Here is a 19896-nt window from a genome sequence, read left to right as displayed (position 1 = left end):
TCAAGCCCTTTTAATAACTTAGAGAAAATGTACAATATGACCCTGAACATTAGTAAATTACCACTTCAGCATGCCCAAGTAATTAGTAGTAAATGTACAATATGACCCTGAACATTAGTAATTTACCACTTCACCCCCACCGTCCGTATACAGCGCCGTGGCAGTGGCAGCGGCAGCGACATGAGAAGTGGGGAAGCACTCCGTTCACTTTCACTCCAGCGTTTCTCTACACTTAGTCTATCCAAATCCACTTCTCCTACCATTCCTATTACTGCCGAAGTTTTGCGAGAATCAGTCACTTCTTCTCAGTGGCATTTTATCAAACACGTTACAGGAGAACTAAACCCCACCTTGATTTCAGCTACCCTTCCAGACCTTCGTTCATCTCCTGACCGGGTACTCACTTTCATCGAAAATCTCAGTCCTAATTGCTTAGACATATCCTGTTATTGCCTTGCCATTTCCATACTCTCTCGTCTCCCCTCGCCTAAACAAGCCACTCACCTTCTCAAGCAAGTGATCAGTTATCGCTTAGCTTCGCATAATGAGATTTTTGATGGGCTTGTGAGTGCTCGGGAGAAGCTGGAGATAAAGAGTTCAATTGTGTTGGATTTGCTTGTAAGGGCGTATTGTGAATTGAAGAAGGGGGAGGATGCGTTGAAGTGCTTTTATTTGATGAAACAGAAGGGAATTTTGCCAAAGGTAGAGACTTGTAATGATTTGTTGAGTCTTTTTCTTAAATTGAATAGGACCCATTTGGCTTGGATTGTGTATGCCGAGATGTTTAGGATGAAAATGAGTTCTACTGTATGTACGTTTAATATAATGATCAATGTTCTGTGTAGAGAAGGTAAGTTGAAGAAGGCAAAGGAGTTCATTGAACACATGCAGTGTTCAGGGGTTAAGCCGAATTTAATATCGTATAATACTGTGATTCATGGTTATTGTTTGAGGGGGGATATTGAAGGAGCAAATAAGATTCTTGAGACGATGACAGCAAAAGGAATTGAGCCTGATTCGTATACATTCAATTCTCTAGTTAGAGGGATGGTGAAAGAAGGGAGGGAAAAGGAGGTCTCTTCCTTGGTAGTGAAAATGAAATCATTTGGGTTGATCCCTACAGCTGTGACTTACAACACTCTGATAGATTCATGCTGCAGTAAAGGGGACCTAGAAAAAGCATTTTTTTACCGGGATGAGATGGTTAAGATTGGCATTGTGCCGAGTGTTTCTACCTATAACTTGTTGATCCATGCATTGTTTCTTGATGGCAGAATGGTAGAAACTGATGATTTGCTAAAAGATATGTTGGAGAAGAGAGTACTTCCTGATGGTATTACATACAACATATTGATCAACGGTTATTGCAGGGTGGGAAATGCAAAGAAGGCATTTAAGTTCTATGATGAATTGTTGAGTAGGAGTCTTCAACCAACTATTGTCACTTATACATCACTAATCAAAGTCTTGGGCAAAAGGAAAAGGATGAAAGAAGCAGATGATTTGGTTGTTGAAATATTGCGGAAAGGGATATGTCCAGATCTAATCATGTTCAATGCATTGATTGATGGCCATTGTGCCAATGATAATGTTGAGCGTGCTTTTGATACATTGAGTGAGATGAATAAAATGAATGTTCAGCCTGATGAAGTTACCTACAATACTCTAATGCAAGGGTATTGTAAGAAGGGTAAAGTTGAAGAAGCTTGTATGCTTCTCGAAGAGATGAAGGGAAGAGAAATTAAACCTGATCATATCACCTATAACACTCTAATCAGTGGGTATAGTAGGAGAGGCAACATGGATGATGCATTCAGAGTTCGTGATGACATGTTAGGTGCAGGTTTTAACCCCACTCTTCTCACTTACAATGCTCTCATACAAGGTTTGTGCAAAAAACAGGAAGGTGTACTTGCTGAGGAACTTCTCAAAGAAATGGTTAGTAAAGGCATTACTCCTGATGATAGCACTTATCTTGCTTTGATTGAAGGAATTGGTGATGTTGATAGCTTCTTGGGGAGAAAAGACACATCATAAGGTATCTTGTCATGGTGTTTGTTTATACATACAGATAGAGAACTCCAAGGACGGTGTCTATTGTGGTTAATGATGGTTATAAGGGAAATAGGAAAGAGATTTGCATTAATATCAAAGGCATGCCGATAGTTGTCATTTTCATAATGCTGACAACTCCTTGGTGATTCTTTGGATAAAAGGGGACTCGCGTGGCTTGATATACCTGCTGAAACTGAAAGATTCACACTGTTATGGTTCATCCTTCCCGAGTGGCTTGCATCTTCAGATTTTTTCTGATCAGATCGACATGACTGTCCGACTACATAGCAGTTACGCATTGCTTCATTGCCTCATAGCTTTTGGCCGGAAAGAGACTGTGTATTCCATGTGTATTTTGCAATAATTATATCCATGTTTAGCTTCTTTAACCTGTTGTGCCTCTGGCTGATCAAAAGAGAAAGGAACTTATGGGCTTCCCTCAATTTCTGGTTTAGTGAGACTTCAAGTTCTCTGTAATCCTAAGCACTGGAGTTACATATGTTCTTGATCCTAAATCCACAGACAACAAACAACAAATGATTTATTGATCCAGCTATTACCCTTAATTAAGTCATTTTCTCGAAATATCTTCCTGTTGTGAAAAAGTGTAAGTTTGGATCATTAATAGAGACCTGCTGTTAAAGAATTGTAGAAATGGTTCTTCTTAAGATGTCTGGTTTGAAATGGAGGTTCTGCAATTTATGTTAGTGTTTGACCGAACATAATCATAATATGGAATCATCAGATGAAGTTGAAGTTTTGTTTGGACATGCGATATGGAATTTTTGTGTTGTATATTTTCTCATAAACATAAGAATCTCATAAGTTGTAAAAACTATTAAAATAGCCCCAGTTGTTTCAATCTTATTAAATAAACAAAAAATAATAAAATTGCATAATAAAGTATTACAAAGTTATTTGTTCTCCACTTAATTAATTGTTTCATTTAACTTTAATTCAATAAAAAAAATTGAACATAAATTGTAGTGTACTAGTCTTTAATATAATCCTCCCATATAGTACGGACAATCTTCTCACGTTGAACTTGCATTTCTCTATCATATGACTGAGAAGACAAACCAACATTGTTACTTTGAGTCATTTGTTGATCAATATCATTCGCAACTATATTTTCATCCTCATAGACCATAAAAATTTCATTACCTCTTTGGTATTATCGCAAATAATTATATAATACTATACAAATTATGACAATTTTCACTTGTGTGTCAATATCATATGGTTCATGCCTTGTTTTACTTGTGTGCAATTGCACATTTTCAGTGCATTAATTTCGTGACTAAAATTAAACATATTGGAAGTAGTGATTATCAAACATACATCACCAATTTTGTCACTTTTCATATTAAATTGCTTTAAACATTTTCATATGTAGCCGAAAGAGAAGTTTTTTTATTATGAAAAACCAAAAAAGTATTACTTCCTCCGTTTGTATTTATATTCATCAAATGAATTCTTACTTTATCATTTTATATTCACAAAATTGAAAGCAATAATAAATTTTATGTTGGTGAGAATAATAAATTTTAAAAAGTAATGATATGATTATTAATTTTATTTACATATGAAATAAATGTTTAGTAAATATAATATGGGATTGTTTTAACAAAATATAAACTTGTGGATCAACTTTTGTATTTAAAAAATCCCAAATCATGATATGAAATTTCCATATCATGATTTTTAGAGAATGTGATATTCCATCTAATGATATGAAATCAACGTGAAATTGCATGTCTAAACGCTGATTCTATCTCACGATTTCATATTGTGATATGATATCACATGACCAAACGCCTACTTATAGTCTAAAATAAGTAATAGACATTTTGTAGCTATAAACTGATCTTTTTTCAAAAAAATATTAAAGGTAAAATTAGAAGTTTAAAATTAAATTACTTTCAAATAAAAAAAATGATTTAATTTTTCTGAAACCAACTAAAACGAAAAGTATTTTATGTTGACATTATTACAACCCACTCAAAAAATTATTGCTTTCCGGCCAAACTTGTGAAAAAGCAAATGAAGCCCAATGAGCATTTTAAGTGGGCAAATACTAGATCCCATTTACCCAAAAGATTTTCAAAAGAATCTTGAAAACAATGTTTGTTTAAGAAATTTGGTAAGTTAATAAAAATATTTCCCAAGTTAGATCAGACTTGTGGTCTTTGGATGAAATTTTACTTCCACTAGTAAAACTTCAAATATTTTCCAAATAAAACGTATCTCAAATAAACTTAAAAATTTCAATCCAAATTTCTACAGCCAAAAGTACAAATTCTCCCTTAACAGAGAAATGAAGATAGCAGAATCAATAAAATATTAAGGTTCAAGTTGTTTTTGTCTCGAGATCCAGGAAATACATTAAAACTTCACTTCTGTTTTAGCCCCAACTCTACTCCAATGCTTTTTTTCTTCTGATACAACAACTCAGATAGATAGTTTCTGACCACTTACTGCAATCCCCATGGCTCGATTTTCATCAAGAAACAGATGTTCATACCCTTTACTGGTTTGTAGCTTGGTGGGGTTCTTGATTTTGCTTCATTTCTCATCTTTGGGTAGTTATAGAGGTATTCAAAAAGGGCAGATTCAAGAAAGATATGAAGAGTTGGAGGAGATCCAAATTCCTCAACCAAGTGGAAGCCAATCCTCAGAGGCCAACATGCTAATTGATGAATTCCTTGATAAGTCTTCTAAATTCAGACACATTTTCTTTCCTGACATGACAACTAGCATAGACCCTAGAAAGAATACTAAAGATGACACCTTTTACTATTACCCTGGGAGAATTTGGTTAGATACTGATGGACATCCTATTCAAGCTCATGGGGGTGGGATTCTTTATGATGAAAGATCAAGAATGTATTATTGGTATGGAGAGTACAAGAATGGTCCTACTTATCAAGCTCCCGGGAAGAATGTAGCTCGGGTAGACATCATTGGTGTTGGCTGCTACTCTTCTAAGGATTTGTGGACTTGGAAGAATGAGGGTATTGTACTAGCTGCGGATGAACACGATGAGGATCATGACCTTCACAAGACTAAAGTATTGGAGAGGCCTAAAGTGATCTACAATGAGAAGACAGGTAAATATGTAATGTGGATGCACATTGATGATTCAAATTATACCAAAGCCTCTGTTGGAATTGCCATGAGCAATTCCCCTACTGGTCCTTTTCGATATCTATACAGTAAAAGGCCTCATGGTTTTGAAAGTAGGGACATGACTTTGTTCAAAGATGATGATGGTAAGGCATATGTTATTTACTCCTCTGTACACAACAGGGAGCTTCATATTGGTCTTCTTGACCAAGATTATGTAGATGTTACTAATGTTATGTCAAGGGTTCTCGTGGGGCAGTTTAGAGAGGCCCCCGCCTTGTTCAAGTACCAAGGAACTTACTACATGATCACATCAGGATGCAGTGGTTGGGCACCAAATGAGGCACTGGCTCATGTGGCTGAATCAATTATGGGTCCATGGGAGACTATAGGCAACCCATGTATAGGAGCTAACAAAGTTTTTCGAGTCACCACATTCTTTGCTCAGAGCACATATGTGCTCCCCATTGCACCTGGTTCGTTTATTTTCATGGCAGATCGCTGGAATCCAGATGATTTGGGTGATTCTAGATATATATGGCTTCCTTTGAATATGGAAGAAGTAACTGACAGTCAACGACCAAGAGTATCTATCTTTTGGCACAAAAGATGGAAGCTCTTTAAAAGTCCAGTATAGAAGAATGCTTATAGTTTTCTCATCATTGAGCAAGGTACTAATTTTCTGTGGAGTATTAGAACTAATGTGAAGTGATGCAAGGATATCTATTAGAATAATTTGTTACCTTGTTGGAACTTGCATTACACACAATTTTTTGCCATGTATATCAAGATGTATGATTGCAGCTTCTTATTTATGCATTTTCAAGCAACCAAAAACTATCTCCAACTCAAGGAGACAGAAAATACTTAATTTTTTTCATCAGTTTTGCGACACGCAACCAAATTATAACCTCCCGCCAACTTGCAATTTGATGAGCTTTTCAAAGTCATTTTTTCCAATTTTCCTTAATCTTGAAGTAAGACTAGAGTTTCATCACATAACAGGGAATTCAATTACATTCTTATAATGAATGAGTAAGCTAGATAGATGGTATTGCTTATATGGTCCAAAGCCCTACAGGTACAAATCTTGTCAGGCAACACATAACATTTAGAAAGAAGAGTATACAATAAGAGGGTTAAAGTAACTCATAGTTTATAAGTTTAACATATATATCCAAAACAAATCAATTCTGCCTCAGTACAGAGGATTATAGGAATTAGAAAGAGAGTGAATCTTGATGCAGGAAAAAAGAAAATGTTTAACAGACCAAAGTTTCATTCAGATTCCTCTACAGTAGCTTCGATTCGGAGGAGGACGAATCCAACAGCAACTCCAACAAGAACCAAGCCAGGAATAATGGTAGCAATCCTGAAAATCTCAAGAGCAGCATTGCAAGTAGAGGACAAAGCTCCACCATTGGCTTGTGATGATGGGGTTTTCAATGAGCTAACAATCTTTGCAAAAGCTTGTTCAGTGGACATAGGGAGGCCTAACGAGGCAACATGGTTATTTGCCTTAAGCCCTTCAAATGAATTCAATCCACTAATGTACTTCACTTTGGTTCCTTTCTGGGAAGAGTTTCTGCCTGTGCCTATAATGGCTGCTGAACTTACTGTTGCTGCAGAGAATGTTGTCATTGTTGCCATTGTTTTCTGACCACCAACCTATACAAAAAAATTTGAAGTTGTAACAAGTTTATACAAAATCTTGGAAAAGAAAGAACTAAAAAGATTGGGCTTTTACCTGGTTGTGATGGCTTGTGGAGTGCTTTAAGTTTGCCAAAGTAGAGAGATAATAAAAGGGTGAACATGGGATATTATTTTTTGTGAGGTGAATATGAGAGCAATGGATAAGGGGAGTGTTGAGATGGTTGGCTCACAAAGAAAATTGGATGAGGCATCTTATAGCTCATCAACTTGTAAAACTAGCCAGGAAAGTGGGTGGGCCATGGTACCTTTGTCCAAATTTAGCCTAAAGAAGCAGCATAATTGACTTCTTTCTCCTTTATTTTCTCAAAGTTGTTATGGAGATATTTCCAAAATTGCACAAATGATATGTAAGCATTTAAAACAGAAGAAAATCATGGATGAACATTCAAATGTAAATAAACCAGATTTTAGTCTTAACACCAATCAACAGGCATTTAATTGTCAGAGCTATCAATACAAACTAGATAAGTCTTCAATATTTGTCAACAAACAACACTACTTGTTACGAGTTCACTATTCCGAAACTGATCCTTCATGGAGAACATGAACTTGCAAGTAAAGGCCGCGTTTGCCTTTTCCTCTCATAAATTCACAAATGCATCTGTCATCTTTTTCCACAAGGTTCCACCTACATAAACTGCGCCATCCGCCAGCTAGCCATATTCTACCGTCCTTCCAATTCTTGAGTTTCGTTTCAAATTCTCTGCCAGCGGAATCGCGAATGATCATTCTTGAAGGGAGTTCAAGTTTGTAATCTCTCACCACATCAATCGGAATGTACTGGAATTAGGAAAAACGACTTTGTTAAATGAGAATGCTAGAATATTAAACTATAAAATCATTCACTAGAATATATAGTTATAGGTTTTTCGTTACCAGTTGATCTCTCCTTTTTACTCGTATTTTCGCTACAAAGTACAGATTTTTTGGCTGAGTTGCGCGCCCACTTTTGAATATATCTGCACCATATTGGTCAGGGACATCCCTCACCTTGCAAGCAGTGTCTCTTTTGCCTCCAACTGAATCAAGAAAGTTAACTTGTCAAATTCACAAACAGAAATCTCATGGAAACTCAAGGATACACCATCTGTTTCATTTTGCATGGTGGTATTTTATTGAACATGGAGTTTAGAATGAAAGAAGACTTTTGACACAAATGAAAAGTGTTAGAAAATGATATCTAACTTTATTCTTCTTTGCTGTTCCAAAAACTAACAAACAGTGCCCTTAGGCTCGTTTTGTCAACGAACCAAGCAACCAAACCTTTTAAAAACTTTTTAGAACTTGTAATCCTAAACATTTTATGACATTTATATGACTACAAGATCATGTACAAATATACAAAGATGTAGTTTTTGTAGTAACATACTAACAAGAAAAGAATTGAATTGGGTAGAAAATGAAATAGACGAGTAAATATAAAGACCTTTGATTTGTGTCTACCTTTTGAATGTGACACATTTTTCTTAAATGTACCAGTCCTTTCATCCTCCTCTGTTTCTTCGTCCTCTTCAGTTTCTTCCTCCTCTTCATCATCATCATCATCATAATCTTCTTCTTCTTCTTCTTCGTCTTCCTCTTCCATGTGTCTGGCCACATCAACAACGGGTTTAATTAAAATTTCAGAACAAGATTGTTATGGATATATTTCCAAAACTTGAAGAACGATGTGATGACTATAAACAACTCACAAATGATATATAAACATTTAGATCAAACTTTACCCCCCTGAGCATTTAAAACAGAAGAAAACCAAATAATGGTTGAACATTCAAATGTAAATATACCAGACTTTAGTCTTAATAATAGTTAATAGACTTAATTGCCAGAACTATTAATACAAACTAGAACAGTTCCCAATTTTTGTCATCAAACAGCAGTACTTAGTCTTCAAAACTTTCAACTCATAACAGCACTTGAGGCAATAGAAATTTGAAATGCTATGTTAAGTAGCAGTAAACAATTTCTTATACTTTGTGTTGGAGTTGGAAACTGATCCTTCATGAAGAATTTGAACTTGCAAGTAAAGGACTTTATTTCCTTTTCCTTTCACAAATTCGCAAATACACTTGACATCTTTCTCCACAAGGTTCCACCTGCATAAACTATGCCATCCTCCAATTAGCCATATTCTACCATCCTTCCAATTCTTGAGTTTTGTCTCAAATTCTCTGCCAGTAGAGTCGCGAATGGTTATGCTTGAAGGGAGTTCAAAATTGAAGCCTTTAATCACATCAATTGGAACGTACTGCAATTAGAATAAATTTTTTGGTAAGTGAGAATGCTATAAGATTGAACTACAAAATCATTCACTAGAATAGTTATAGGCTTTTAATTACTAGTTGGTCTCTCCTTTTTGCTTGTAATTTCGCTATAAAGTAAGGATTTCTTGGCCGCGTTGCATGTCCACTTTTGAATATATCTGCCCCAAATTGGTCATGGCTGTCCCTCACCTTGCGAGCAGTGGCTCTTTGGTATCCAGCTGAATCAAATAAGTTAACTGGTCAGGTTCACAAACAGAAATCTCATGAAAACTCAGAGATACTCCATCCGTTTTATTTTACGTAGTGGTATTTCATTGAACATGAACTTTAAGAAAGAAAGAAGATTTCTGGAACATATCAAAAGTGTTAGGCTCGTTTTGTTAACGAACCTAACCTTTTAAAACCCTTTAGAACTTGTAGTCTTAAACATTTCATTACATGAATATGACTACAAGATCATGTCCAAATCTACATAAAGATGTCATTTTTACAGTAACATACTAACAAGAAAAGAATTGAATTGCATATAAAATGAAGCAGGGGGTTAAATATAACGATTTTTAATTTGTGTCTACCCTTTGAACATGACGCATTTTTCTCAACTATGCCAGCCCACTCATTCTGTTCTTCCTCCTCCTCCTCGTCTTCATATTCCTCCTCCTCAGTTTCTTCTGCGTGTCTATGTTTTGAACGTGGTGCCTTACCTATCTTCACAAAGTTTTTTCCCATCATCACACTATCAGTTGCACTTGTCTTTAACACAAATCTTTAGAGCTATAGTTGAGCTTTAAGGCATATATGAAAAGGAAAATAAAAGAGTACAATAATGTCCTCATAACGTTCAAGTCTTACCCCTACATTATTATTATTTTTAGAATTCATAGTTTCCTTACTAAGTTATCATATAGCAATGAAGAATGAAGATAAGATGCAAAATTTAATACCAAAAAAAGTATGAAGATGGAGAATTTTCCTAGAAAAGATTAAGGAGAAAAGTAGTACAAGAAGTTGATACTGTTTTCTTTTTACAAAATTTGGAAGGTAGGACAGGACCACCTATAATAATAAAGAAAACAGCTAAAAATAGTGCCTGCAATACATAAAAGGATTGAAAAATTAGCAAACTATACAGGGTAAACTGATGGGGTTTCACGCAAAACACAGATTTTTATGGCGTTCACATGTGATACACTAAAAATGCAAGACATTATGTTTCCTCCTTTTGAATAGTAACTCTATATATAGTTAAATGGTGTGATTTAATATAAAAATATAAATATTGGGTACGAGCAAGTGTTTTCGGTGAACATTTCAATCATATTATACTTTTGGATTTAACTTAGAGAAAATGGTCAAATGTCCCCTTAACCTATACTCGAATTTTCAACTACACACGTGAATTTCACGGGGGTCCTATCACCCCCCTAAACTGTTAAAAATTGAAATAATTACACCCCTAAAAAGTCACAACCACATTCATGTTGATAAGTGAAATGCACGCGTTTGACAGGTATAAATTTTATTAAAAACTTTTTTTTTTTAATTTTTTCCTTATTGATTCATCATTTAAAAACTTTGTTGAAGGTTAAAAAGGTCAAAATTTATAGATCTATGTCTTTTGATCTTCTTATTTGAATTTTGTTGATTATAATGTTGATTATTAGTTGTTTGAAGCTGAAAACACTGTTTAAATGATTTCATAGCTGCAATTTTTAGTTCTAAGAACGCCGGATTTCCATGGAAATGGGTAAGCTTCAATATGATTTTTTTGAATCTATATTCTTGAATTGGAAGCAAGTGATTTCGTTGATGATTTCAAGAATTTTGTGTGACTGAAAATTGAAGTTCAAGGTTGAAACCGTAAAAGCACAAATTAAACCACCATTAAAGTTAGTTCAAAAGCTTGAGTTGTTATTTCGACTTGCCACAAACGATCTCCGTTTTAAGTGGGTAATATACCAAAAGAATCGACACAGTGAGAAAAGTTTATATCTAGAATTTGGAGTGATTTGAAGAAAAGTTGAGGTGATTTGGCATCAATTTTTTTATAGAAATTGTTCTAAAGAAGATGAAGAACTGGTTGCATTTTTAGATTTGCAAGGAAATTATCAATTGTTAAATAAGTTGAAGAATATTATTTGAAGCTAAAATTAGTAATGGCAAGATGATGAGTGACGATGAGATTTGGTGGCTGCCATTGATGATCTACTTCTAGTAGGTATGAAGAAGAAAACAAATTAGAACTAGAAAGAAATACAAGATTAAGGGAGAAAAAAAAATAAAAATACGGAAATTTATGAAAAAATATTAAAAGTAAAGTTTTAATATTTTTTTTTAATTGTTCACTCTCTCAAGGAGAGTGCAATACACTCACTTGTCATGTAGGCATTTAGGGTGACGATAATTTTAGTTTTAAACAGTTTAGGGGGGTGATAGGACTCCCGTAAAGAATAAGTGTGTAGTTGAGAATCCGGTCATAGCTTAAGGGGGCATTTGACCATTTTCTCTTTAACTTATATATAATACCGTTGATGTACATGATTTTATGTTACCAGGACAATTTTGTCATTTGTCAGTCCATAGATAATGACATATAATTAACTTTTAAGTGATATTAGAAAGTAGTTTATACTGTCAAACACATAAAATTTCAACAGAGCTCTCTCCATCCTTGTTATCACCAACAATGTGAGAAAGATCCTGACCAATATCACGTAATTTAGCATTGCCATGACTCGTAAATTGATAATCAAATATGTGTCTGGCATGCGCTGCAATAACAAACATAGATTTTTATACTTAAAATTTGGTATTACGACAAATGGTAGACAATATTAAGTAGAAAGAAAGATACCCTTGTACGTCAGAAGTTTATCAATTTCAAATAAGAGTGCTTATGTACCAGTGAGTAGAAAAGCGAACTTAGCAAATAAGCAGGAGCCAGGAGACTAGAAGACGATGACTGACAATCTCAACAATGCAATGAGTAACAACAGTGTAATGAAGAGCATCTCTAAGATGGGATGCCAACAGAAGTATTGGATTGCAGACATAAATCCCCTACTACTCACTCCCGAAAAGCAAAAGGGAATGACCAAGTTGAAAACTTCAAATTTTTTCATGGTCATTCTTGCACATCTTTATGCAGCAAGTTCAACAGAGATTCCGGATGATCATTGAAAATGAAACCTTCAGTTCATTTGTATTGACAAGCTGAAACACACAGACATGTCCTTTATTAAGCTTGTTATCACTCAAAAACTGTTTCCATCCTCCACATAAAGCGCGATATCCTTTTGGTGATATACAATATACTTTCCACTCTTTTCCTTCTGATTTATGGAGAACAATTGTTATCTTATTTCCTCCTCCTCTCCAGCAAATTTTAACCTCCAACTCGGTTGTCCTCTTTTGCGATGATCATAGCATCCACGCTCTACAGATTTTCCCATTGCTGGACTGTAAATGATTTCCTTGTGTATCTGCAATTTATCAAATTAGCTCTCAATACGATGCAGATAAAATTTCAAACTTGCAATATTTTGTCGCAAAAAAAAACTAGCCAGTCTTGCAATTGGTTTTATTTGAAGATACTAGTCCAAATGCATCTGGAGTCTCTGTATATTTACTTTCATTGAAATGAAGTATATTGTTTTTAATTCCCTCTTGTGTATTATTTGGATAAGTCATACCTCCAGTCTCCGCTGCATAATGTACAGGAGTTTTCATACTTCGCCGAACTAATTTTCCACCGAGTGACTTAATTAAACTGCTATTGCCCGATAGGTTTAAATTCTTCGAATTTAATAGCAGTCTGTCATGTAATTTGTTTGTTCTGCATCTTGTTTCATAGCAACGCCAAAGTTTAATCCTTCCAGATGCAATTTTACGTCTTTTAACTCCATAGGGAAGTTCAGATGACTTAGCTGAACTCTGAGTAGCGGCTTAATCAAATATGTGGACTCTGAAACATGAGTTCTGTCCATATTTGATGAGTAAAAAGTACCAAGATCAATTTTTTTACTTAAAATTTAGTCCTATGGCAATGGTAGTGTAGCTATTGCAATTTTAATTAGAAAGATACAACAGAAACCATGTACATCAGAAGTTTATCTATTTCAAACACTATGCTGTAAGTGGTCACAAACCTAAAATTGATCTGGCTAAAACAATGTTAACAAATAAGGAAAAACAGCACGAAGAAGACGAATGAAAGAACATATCTAAGATGGGACTTCATATATAAATCCCCTACTCGCTCCTCGAACTATTTCTGCAAAAGGGAATGACCAATTGAAATTATCATTAAGTGCAGAACATCAATTCAAGAATTCAAGAACCAGCAATGTCAATTCAAGAACCAGGAAAAAGTAGTAACCAGTAAAAAAATAACCTAAATCCTCTGATTGAGGGCAAAGGGGGTAGGAGTACTACAGTACTATTCAGAAAGAACTTGCAAGTTGACGGAGGGTTCAACAATCACGCCGGATTCTGTCATCACACTGGATTCCGGTTGGGCAATTTTTTTTCCTCTACTCAGAAAAGAGGAATGCTGTTGTCTTTCCATCATTATCAAATATCTCTTTTTCCATATACCACATCAAGTTCAAAATAATATGTAAGAAATACTGTTTTACACAAGTGCAGCAATTGTAGATGGCAGACTTTGAAATCTAACAAGGAACAGAGTTAGGTCGGTCACTCTCAGTAGTTCTTTCGAAAGAATATTAGCTGAAGTGTCATGCTAAATAAATCACATTCTACAATAACATCAAAAAAATTAAGTTTATTACATCAATGATCAAAAATAGAATTGTGAAACATTGATAAATTACCACATGCATTTATTTTATGAAGAACTCTCGAGAAAATCCAGTGTTGTAAAAAAGATTTGAGGCATAACATGTCAAAAGTCCCAAAAAAGGAACATGCACTAAGGTTTGCTAAAAAGGGACTCTGCATTATTGTCATTTTTGTAATCCAAACTATTTCTCTTCACCAATCAACAGTTTTTTTTTCTCCATTTGTCATTTAGTTAATGTAATCTGTAAATAGTGCAACTCCAGAAGCAGAAGCCAAGAAAAAATTGATTTCAAAGGTAAGCAATTAAGATGAAAAAGTTACAATCAGAAAATTAAATGCTTACATCTTGAATCCATTTGATTCCCCGAGCAATAACATCCTCTCTCGTAGCCAATGCATTTGCCTTAACAGCCAATAGCATCCTCCATCATTAACTGCATAATTTCCTATGATATCCAAAATACCTATCTCCTGCGCAAACAAAAATGGCTGTGTTAGATGCTTGTTAATAAAGCCATATCCTGGAAATAATACGCATACAAAAGATACCTTACATGCAGGGTTTTGCTAACCTACTGTATAGGTGTGTTAGGTTACACCCACCCCATTTTCCAATTTCCTTAAATGTCCTTGATATCTCATTAATATTTAGACCCCCCATTCAACTAAATATCCATACTTTTTACTTTCCACGTCTGTAGCTTCATTTCTTTCTCTTCATTCTTGGGTATTTCTCAAACAAACAAAAGAAAGGAGTACGTCAATAATTTGGTATTTCTGAGTTTAGTGTACGTCAATAAAGCGAAGTTAAATGTAGGAAAAAAACTCAGTTTAATAGCAGGAAGGGATGGGATAGGAAGTAGAGAAGTACAAAACATGTTGTCACCTTAGCCAGCCTCTTCTGTTCAGCTGAAAAATCTTGTCCGCCAAATTTAATATAGGTACACTTAAATTGGGCGGCGTCCACTAAAAGAGAAAAAAACCCACATGAGAATGAGTGAGCAAAAACGAATCAAGTGATATAACGGGTAAAAAGGAAGTCCAGCACAAAATCAAGCACCAGTAGCCAACTGGAGGGACAAATAATCAGGGGTGGAAATGGGGCAGGGATGGGAGGGTTTAAGCTGATGCGGGAACCAGTTTTTTAATAAAACTTGGTGGGTGGAGTCGGCCAGGTTGCGGGTGAAATTTCTGCTTCCCAACACCTTCATTTTAGCTTCGTTTATCTAAAAAATATTCCACTTCACTGCTATCTCTAATCTGTAACTGCTTATTTCTTTCTGTAGTTTTCTTATATTTTTTAAGTGAAGCATGTCATACAATAGGTACAAAGAGACATATAGTTAAGACTGGTTAGCAAAACTATATTACTAAATAGTTAATACTAATGATGGAGAACTATTTACTATGTCATTCAGAAATTTTTGGATCTATTACTTTACTTACAGTAGCATTGGACTTTTGATAAAGCAATATAAAGTCTTCATTAGTTAAAATAATCAAATTATAAACATGTCTATTTTAACAAAGTAACAAAAGGAAGAAAAAAATGACAGAAACTAAAATAGGGCAGGGTGGGGCGGGGCGAGTGGGTTGAAGGTAGAAAAAAAAGCTATGTGGGGGGGGGGGGGGGTGGGGGGGGGGGGAGGTTGAAATTTTAGCAGGTTAAGACTCAACCAACCCCCATTGCCATCTTTAATGAAATGTATCAGATGAAATACAGTAGATATCATTTGATCAGAAGGCTGACAAGAACCTCACTTGTAAATATCTCGCATCCAAGCTCTCCAATGAGCTAGACATGCATCAAGCAATTATTACTCCCTACCAAATTGAATGCCCATAATCTTTTCCAGTTGTTTCACAGTGATATCACTTTCCCGATTTTTTTTTGGCTAAATTAAAAAGATTTTATTAATGTTTGGGAAAAAACATGCTAGTAAACGAGCAGTAGACCAACCCTTTCCCGAAGATAAAACTTTAACACCCTTTCATTGCCCCAAACTGAAGGGAAAGTTATCCTCGGGGAAACCCTGGCCCTACTGTATAAGTAATCCAATTGGAAGCATTCCAGACATGAGACTAGACCAGACTGATTTTATCTCACCAAATATGAACCTTAATAAAGCATGTTTAATCGATTCCTCGATACAAATAACACATCCGAATATGCAGAAAAAAAGATGAGGTCATATACATTCACTTGCAGCCCTCTGATATGACATGATTCCTAAGTTCAGATGTCTTGTAGCACGTCTATTGGTCTTCCTTCATGTTTTCAGCAGAATAAATTTCCAATGAAGATCAGAACATCCACATGTTTCTCCCAATGGATATCCCATTCACAAGAAGTAGAAAAAGGAGAAAAAGAAAGAGATACCTCTGGTGGCACTCCAACTGGATCCTCTTCTTGACTGGGAACTACTACCAAATTTGTCTCCGGAAATCCTCCAGAACTGAAAGAATCACATTGTAGCCTAGAACCATTCTTCAAGTCCGCTGCTGAGCTTATCAGCTCTTCGTCATGTTTAACCACCCAAGGGGTAAATCCTTTTGAATTCAACTCATTGTCCAAATACCCCCCATGTCTTCTGAACTAGGTCCTACTTCCTCATGCCCGTGGCAGCTTCCATCTTTATCACCGTCATCATTGTCAGTGAAACTATTAACTGACTCAGAGTTACTTTGTGTTAAAGCCAGTTTATGTATTTCCTCCACGTTCCAAAACAAATTTCTGTCTGAAGTAGAGGTAGTAGGTTTATAAGAAGAAGATGAAGGAGAGTCAACAACTTTACACATCAAGCCATCAGAAACACCTTAAAATGGACGTACAATATCATCCACAGCATCATCCACGTTAACTGTCACAAAGGATGTGTTCAATCAGATTATAACAAATTAACTACCATATACCAGGTAACTCACTCATTATGTTCATTTTTACGCAATCAGAGAAAGACGTAGAAGTATATTAAGGCAAAAATAGTCATCTTTCGTAGTTATTCACTTAGCTGACTGATTGAATGTGACATTAAGGCTTCTTATGCATTGATACACCACAAAGGATTCATTACTGAACAATTTAAAAATTACTCACTTAAATCCCTGCCAAGAACAGGCAATAGTTTTTCCAAGTCAATATCCTTGAACATAATCCATCGTCCACCCTATTTTATTTTTTTGCATGAAAGAAGTGGTGCCAAGAAAGGACAAGAAGATGAAAATTATGAAAAGAAAAGGAACTTAGGCCAAAAACCGGCATAAGGCTGCCCCGTTGAGGTCTATCAAGATCGTAGGAGTTCAGATACCATGTGAAAGTTTGAGCAAACCTTAAGACAAGGATGAAGTTTTCAAAGACCTTATAAACCTAATTGGATACTCGAACTGAGAAACTTTTATATAACTCAACAACCTTCCACATGTGTAACCACCTCAAGGGTTCACTCGTGTATTTGAATGTGGACTTACGAGTGCGAGAAAAACCTACAAAGGTAGGCTCAGATCTCATGTGAGTGAATGAGACAAGAAAAAACATATTTGATAACTTGAAAATTCAGTGGATACAACACACCTATTTATAGGTTTCAAATATAATACATTTGGTACTTGTCCAACACGGAGCAATATGTAAATTAAGAACTTAACTCTATTCTAACACAATTAAATAAACATACTACTTAAAAGATCATGACTGCAGATTATATGATGTGAAGAAAAGTAACACAGCGTGTCGCCTCACATTGTGATTTAATAGTACAATACTCTGTTCAAACTTTAGCTTTATAGTTTAGCAAAGCAGACTCCCCAACTCACTTCAACAATTTAGCATTATCTGAAGTTGGAATCAGATGCCCACACTGCATCCTATGTGAAGAAACTTGGTACAAGTTATTCTGGCCTTCAAATGGAGATTCATTATTGCAGTCATTTATACAAGTATATGGAAGTAAAAATATCCAATGGAAACATCAGACCCATCACATAAATAAAGAGCACAAACATGTTGGTTGGAAAAATCACTGAAGAAGATTTTCAAAAGGAATTGTTCTTCATAGACATAAATCAGGTATTAGTTAGGGTTAAAACAGCCAGATCTATATGAAATGATGGTAAAAGACCTAACAAACTTCAAGAAATATATACCTTGGAAGAAGCACTGAGAAAATCCTTCACTTTATGTTGCTCTGCCACATTGGCAATTGACAAGAGATCCTGTTGGAGAAAGAACATTTAAAGCAACCAGAAGGCACAAATAATACAAATAGATATGGCAGTGCAGAAACATACTAGCAGATATTTGTAAAGCTAAACGCAACGCTGATGAACGAATGCATCTTCTGTACTAGACGAAAATATTCTCTTAGGAGGCAAATGCAATGTGTAATTAGCAATATCCTTTAGGTGACTATGAAATCTCTTACTATGCAGTTTCTTGAAGTTCCTGTATCTGCTTTAACGGCATCCAATAGGATATCAGCTAAAGACAGCCAGCGAAAGTTGAGAAAAGAACTTGTTCAGTGTCCAAAGGGACTTCTTTAATTGCAATACCACAAAATTCTAAACACGATAACATTGAAATGAAGATGTTTTTAGATGATAGGGCACCATTAAGTAGTTAAAATTTATATACATGAAAACAGTACCTTCTCTTTACAAACCAAGTACTGTTATTGGCATCAGTAACCGCAATTGAATATACAGCAAAAGATTTTGAGCCCAGCTTCTCAAAATATGCACCCAAAACCTGGGGTAAGAGAAAACAGTATTGAGAAACAAGAATCTTAGAAGACAGAAGTCAAAGGTAACTGTGTAAAACAATCAAGACTTGAGACCATAGATCATGAAATTGCATAAACAACACACCACACAAGTTTTTTATTTCTTATGAGCCAGCTTGACTTCTTGGAACATATTTTGGAGTATGAGGGAAAGATTAAGGAGAATTCACATACTCTGCACTTCAAGCTTTGGACGATGATGTCCCTCACCACGAATTACCATGTCCAAAGCACTCATAGTGCTAAGTACTGCACTCCTAAATTCTGCACTGAAGAATTCTGATATAATGGATCCACCACCTTTGCTCATAAACCTGTGCCATTTTCGACGTCCACACAACTCTGTCTAGGGAATTTAAAACTGTAAGGTTATTTTTCTGGCCTTTTTCGCTTCCTTCCCCCAGCATATTTGAAGCTTGTTGATTTTTTCCCATGGCTGTTGACTTCATACCTCTCTCAAGTCCATTCTTGCTGAAAATTCTTACTGTAAATAGCAGCATCTCGTACCTGTGAGAAATATATAGGAAAAAATATTATTGAATTGTATTTCTAAATAGTTACATTGAGACCCTATTTATAGACACTACATTGGAATCCTTTTCCAACTAGGATTCCTATTCCTATTCCTATTCATATTCCTATTCTAAGTAGGAAATACTTATTTCTATTCTAACACTCCCCCTCAAGCTGGTGCATACAAATCATATGTACCTAGCTTGTTACAGATGTAATTAATACGAGGACATGTGAGGGACTTGGTGAAGATATCTGCAAGCTGATCATTTGACTTCACAAATTTTGTAACAATATCTCCCGAGAGTATCTTTTCTCTGACAAAGTGACAGTCAATCTCAATGTGCTTAGTCCTTTCATGAAACACTGGATTTGATGCGATATGAAGAGCCGCTTGATTATCACACACAAGTTCCATCTGATCAATTTTGCCAAATTTTAGTTCTCCCAGCAACTGTTTGATCCAAACTAGCTCACAAGTTGCTGTCGCCATTGCTCGATATTCTGATTCTGCACTAGATCGAGCAACCACACTTTGTTTCTTACTTTTCCACGACACCAAATTACCTCCTACTAAAACAAAATATTCGGGTGTCGAACGTCTATCAGAGGGTGATCCTGCCCAATCAACGTCTGTATATCCA

At 35.5% G+C, this 19896-nt stretch overlaps 5 protein-coding genes across 6 annotated transcripts in view; 2 read left to right on the top strand and 3 right to left on the bottom strand.

Annotated features, from left to right (window-relative positions):
* The first annotated feature begins 93 nt into the window (after positions 1–93).
* Positions 94–2498, top strand: LOC102595646 (pentatricopeptide repeat-containing protein At2g15630, mitochondrial). Its single transcript, XM_006346442.2, has one exon. The coding sequence runs from the start codon at positions 181–183 to the stop codon at positions 2035–2037; it is 1857 nt and encodes a 618-aa protein (XP_006346504.1). The 5' UTR covers positions 94–180; the 3' UTR covers positions 2038–2498.
* Positions 2499–4204: 1706 nt separating this feature from the next.
* Positions 4205–6137, top strand: LOC102595314 (uncharacterized). Its single transcript, XM_006346441.2, has one exon. The coding sequence runs from the start codon at positions 4544–4546 to the stop codon at positions 5816–5818; it is 1275 nt and encodes a 424-aa protein (XP_006346503.1). The 5' UTR covers positions 4205–4543; the 3' UTR covers positions 5819–6137.
* Positions 6138–6206: 69 nt separating this feature from the next.
* On the bottom strand, positions 6207–7052 carry LOC102594981 (uncharacterized). The gene is made up of 2 exons (XM_006346440.2): positions 6929–7052; positions 6207–6849 (listed from the first exon to the last, which is right to left on the bottom strand). Exon 2 carries the CDS (start codon positions 6829–6831, stop codon positions 6460–6462), a length of 372 nt encoding a protein of 123 aa, XP_006346502.1. The 5' UTR covers positions 6832–6849; positions 6929–7052; the 3' UTR covers positions 6207–6459.
* A 226-nt stretch (positions 7053–7278) lies between these two features.
* On the bottom strand, positions 7279–10491 carry LOC107060385 (glutamic acid-rich protein-like). The gene is made up of 6 exons (XM_015308305.1): positions 9734–10491; positions 9234–9376; positions 8868–9142; positions 8338–8483; positions 7771–7913; positions 7279–7674 (listed from the first exon to the last, which is right to left on the bottom strand). Exons 1-6 carry the CDS (start codon positions 9888–9890, stop codon positions 7408–7410), a joined length of 1131 nt encoding a protein of 376 aa, XP_015163791.1. The 5' UTR covers positions 9891–10491; the 3' UTR covers positions 7279–7407.
* Positions 10492–11930: 1439 nt separating this feature from the next.
* Positions 11931–19896, bottom strand: part of LOC102592895 (B3 domain-containing protein REM19-like) — a 37088-nt gene continuing 29122 nt past the window's right edge. For both annotated transcript variants that reach the window (XR_367228.2, XM_006346437.2), the window contains exon 6: positions 11931–12490. Coding sequence is in view for 1 of the 2 variants with exons in the window: in XM_006346437.2 (XP_006346499.2) it covers positions 12312–12490 (179 nt within the window). In the remaining variant the exon portion in view is untranslated. The remainder of the gene's footprint in view (positions 12491–19896) is intronic.

The sequence above is a fragment of the Solanum tuberosum genome, unplaced genomic scaffold (assembly GCF_000226075.1).
Source record: "Solanum tuberosum cultivar DM 1-3 516 R44 unplaced genomic scaffold, SolTub_3.0 scf00073, whole genome shotgun sequence".
Taxonomy (NCBI): domain Eukaryota; kingdom Viridiplantae; phylum Streptophyta; class Magnoliopsida; order Solanales; family Solanaceae; genus Solanum; species Solanum tuberosum.
The sequence above is the reverse complement of the archived record's forward strand: the minus strand, read 5'-3'. Positions and strand labels throughout refer to the sequence as shown.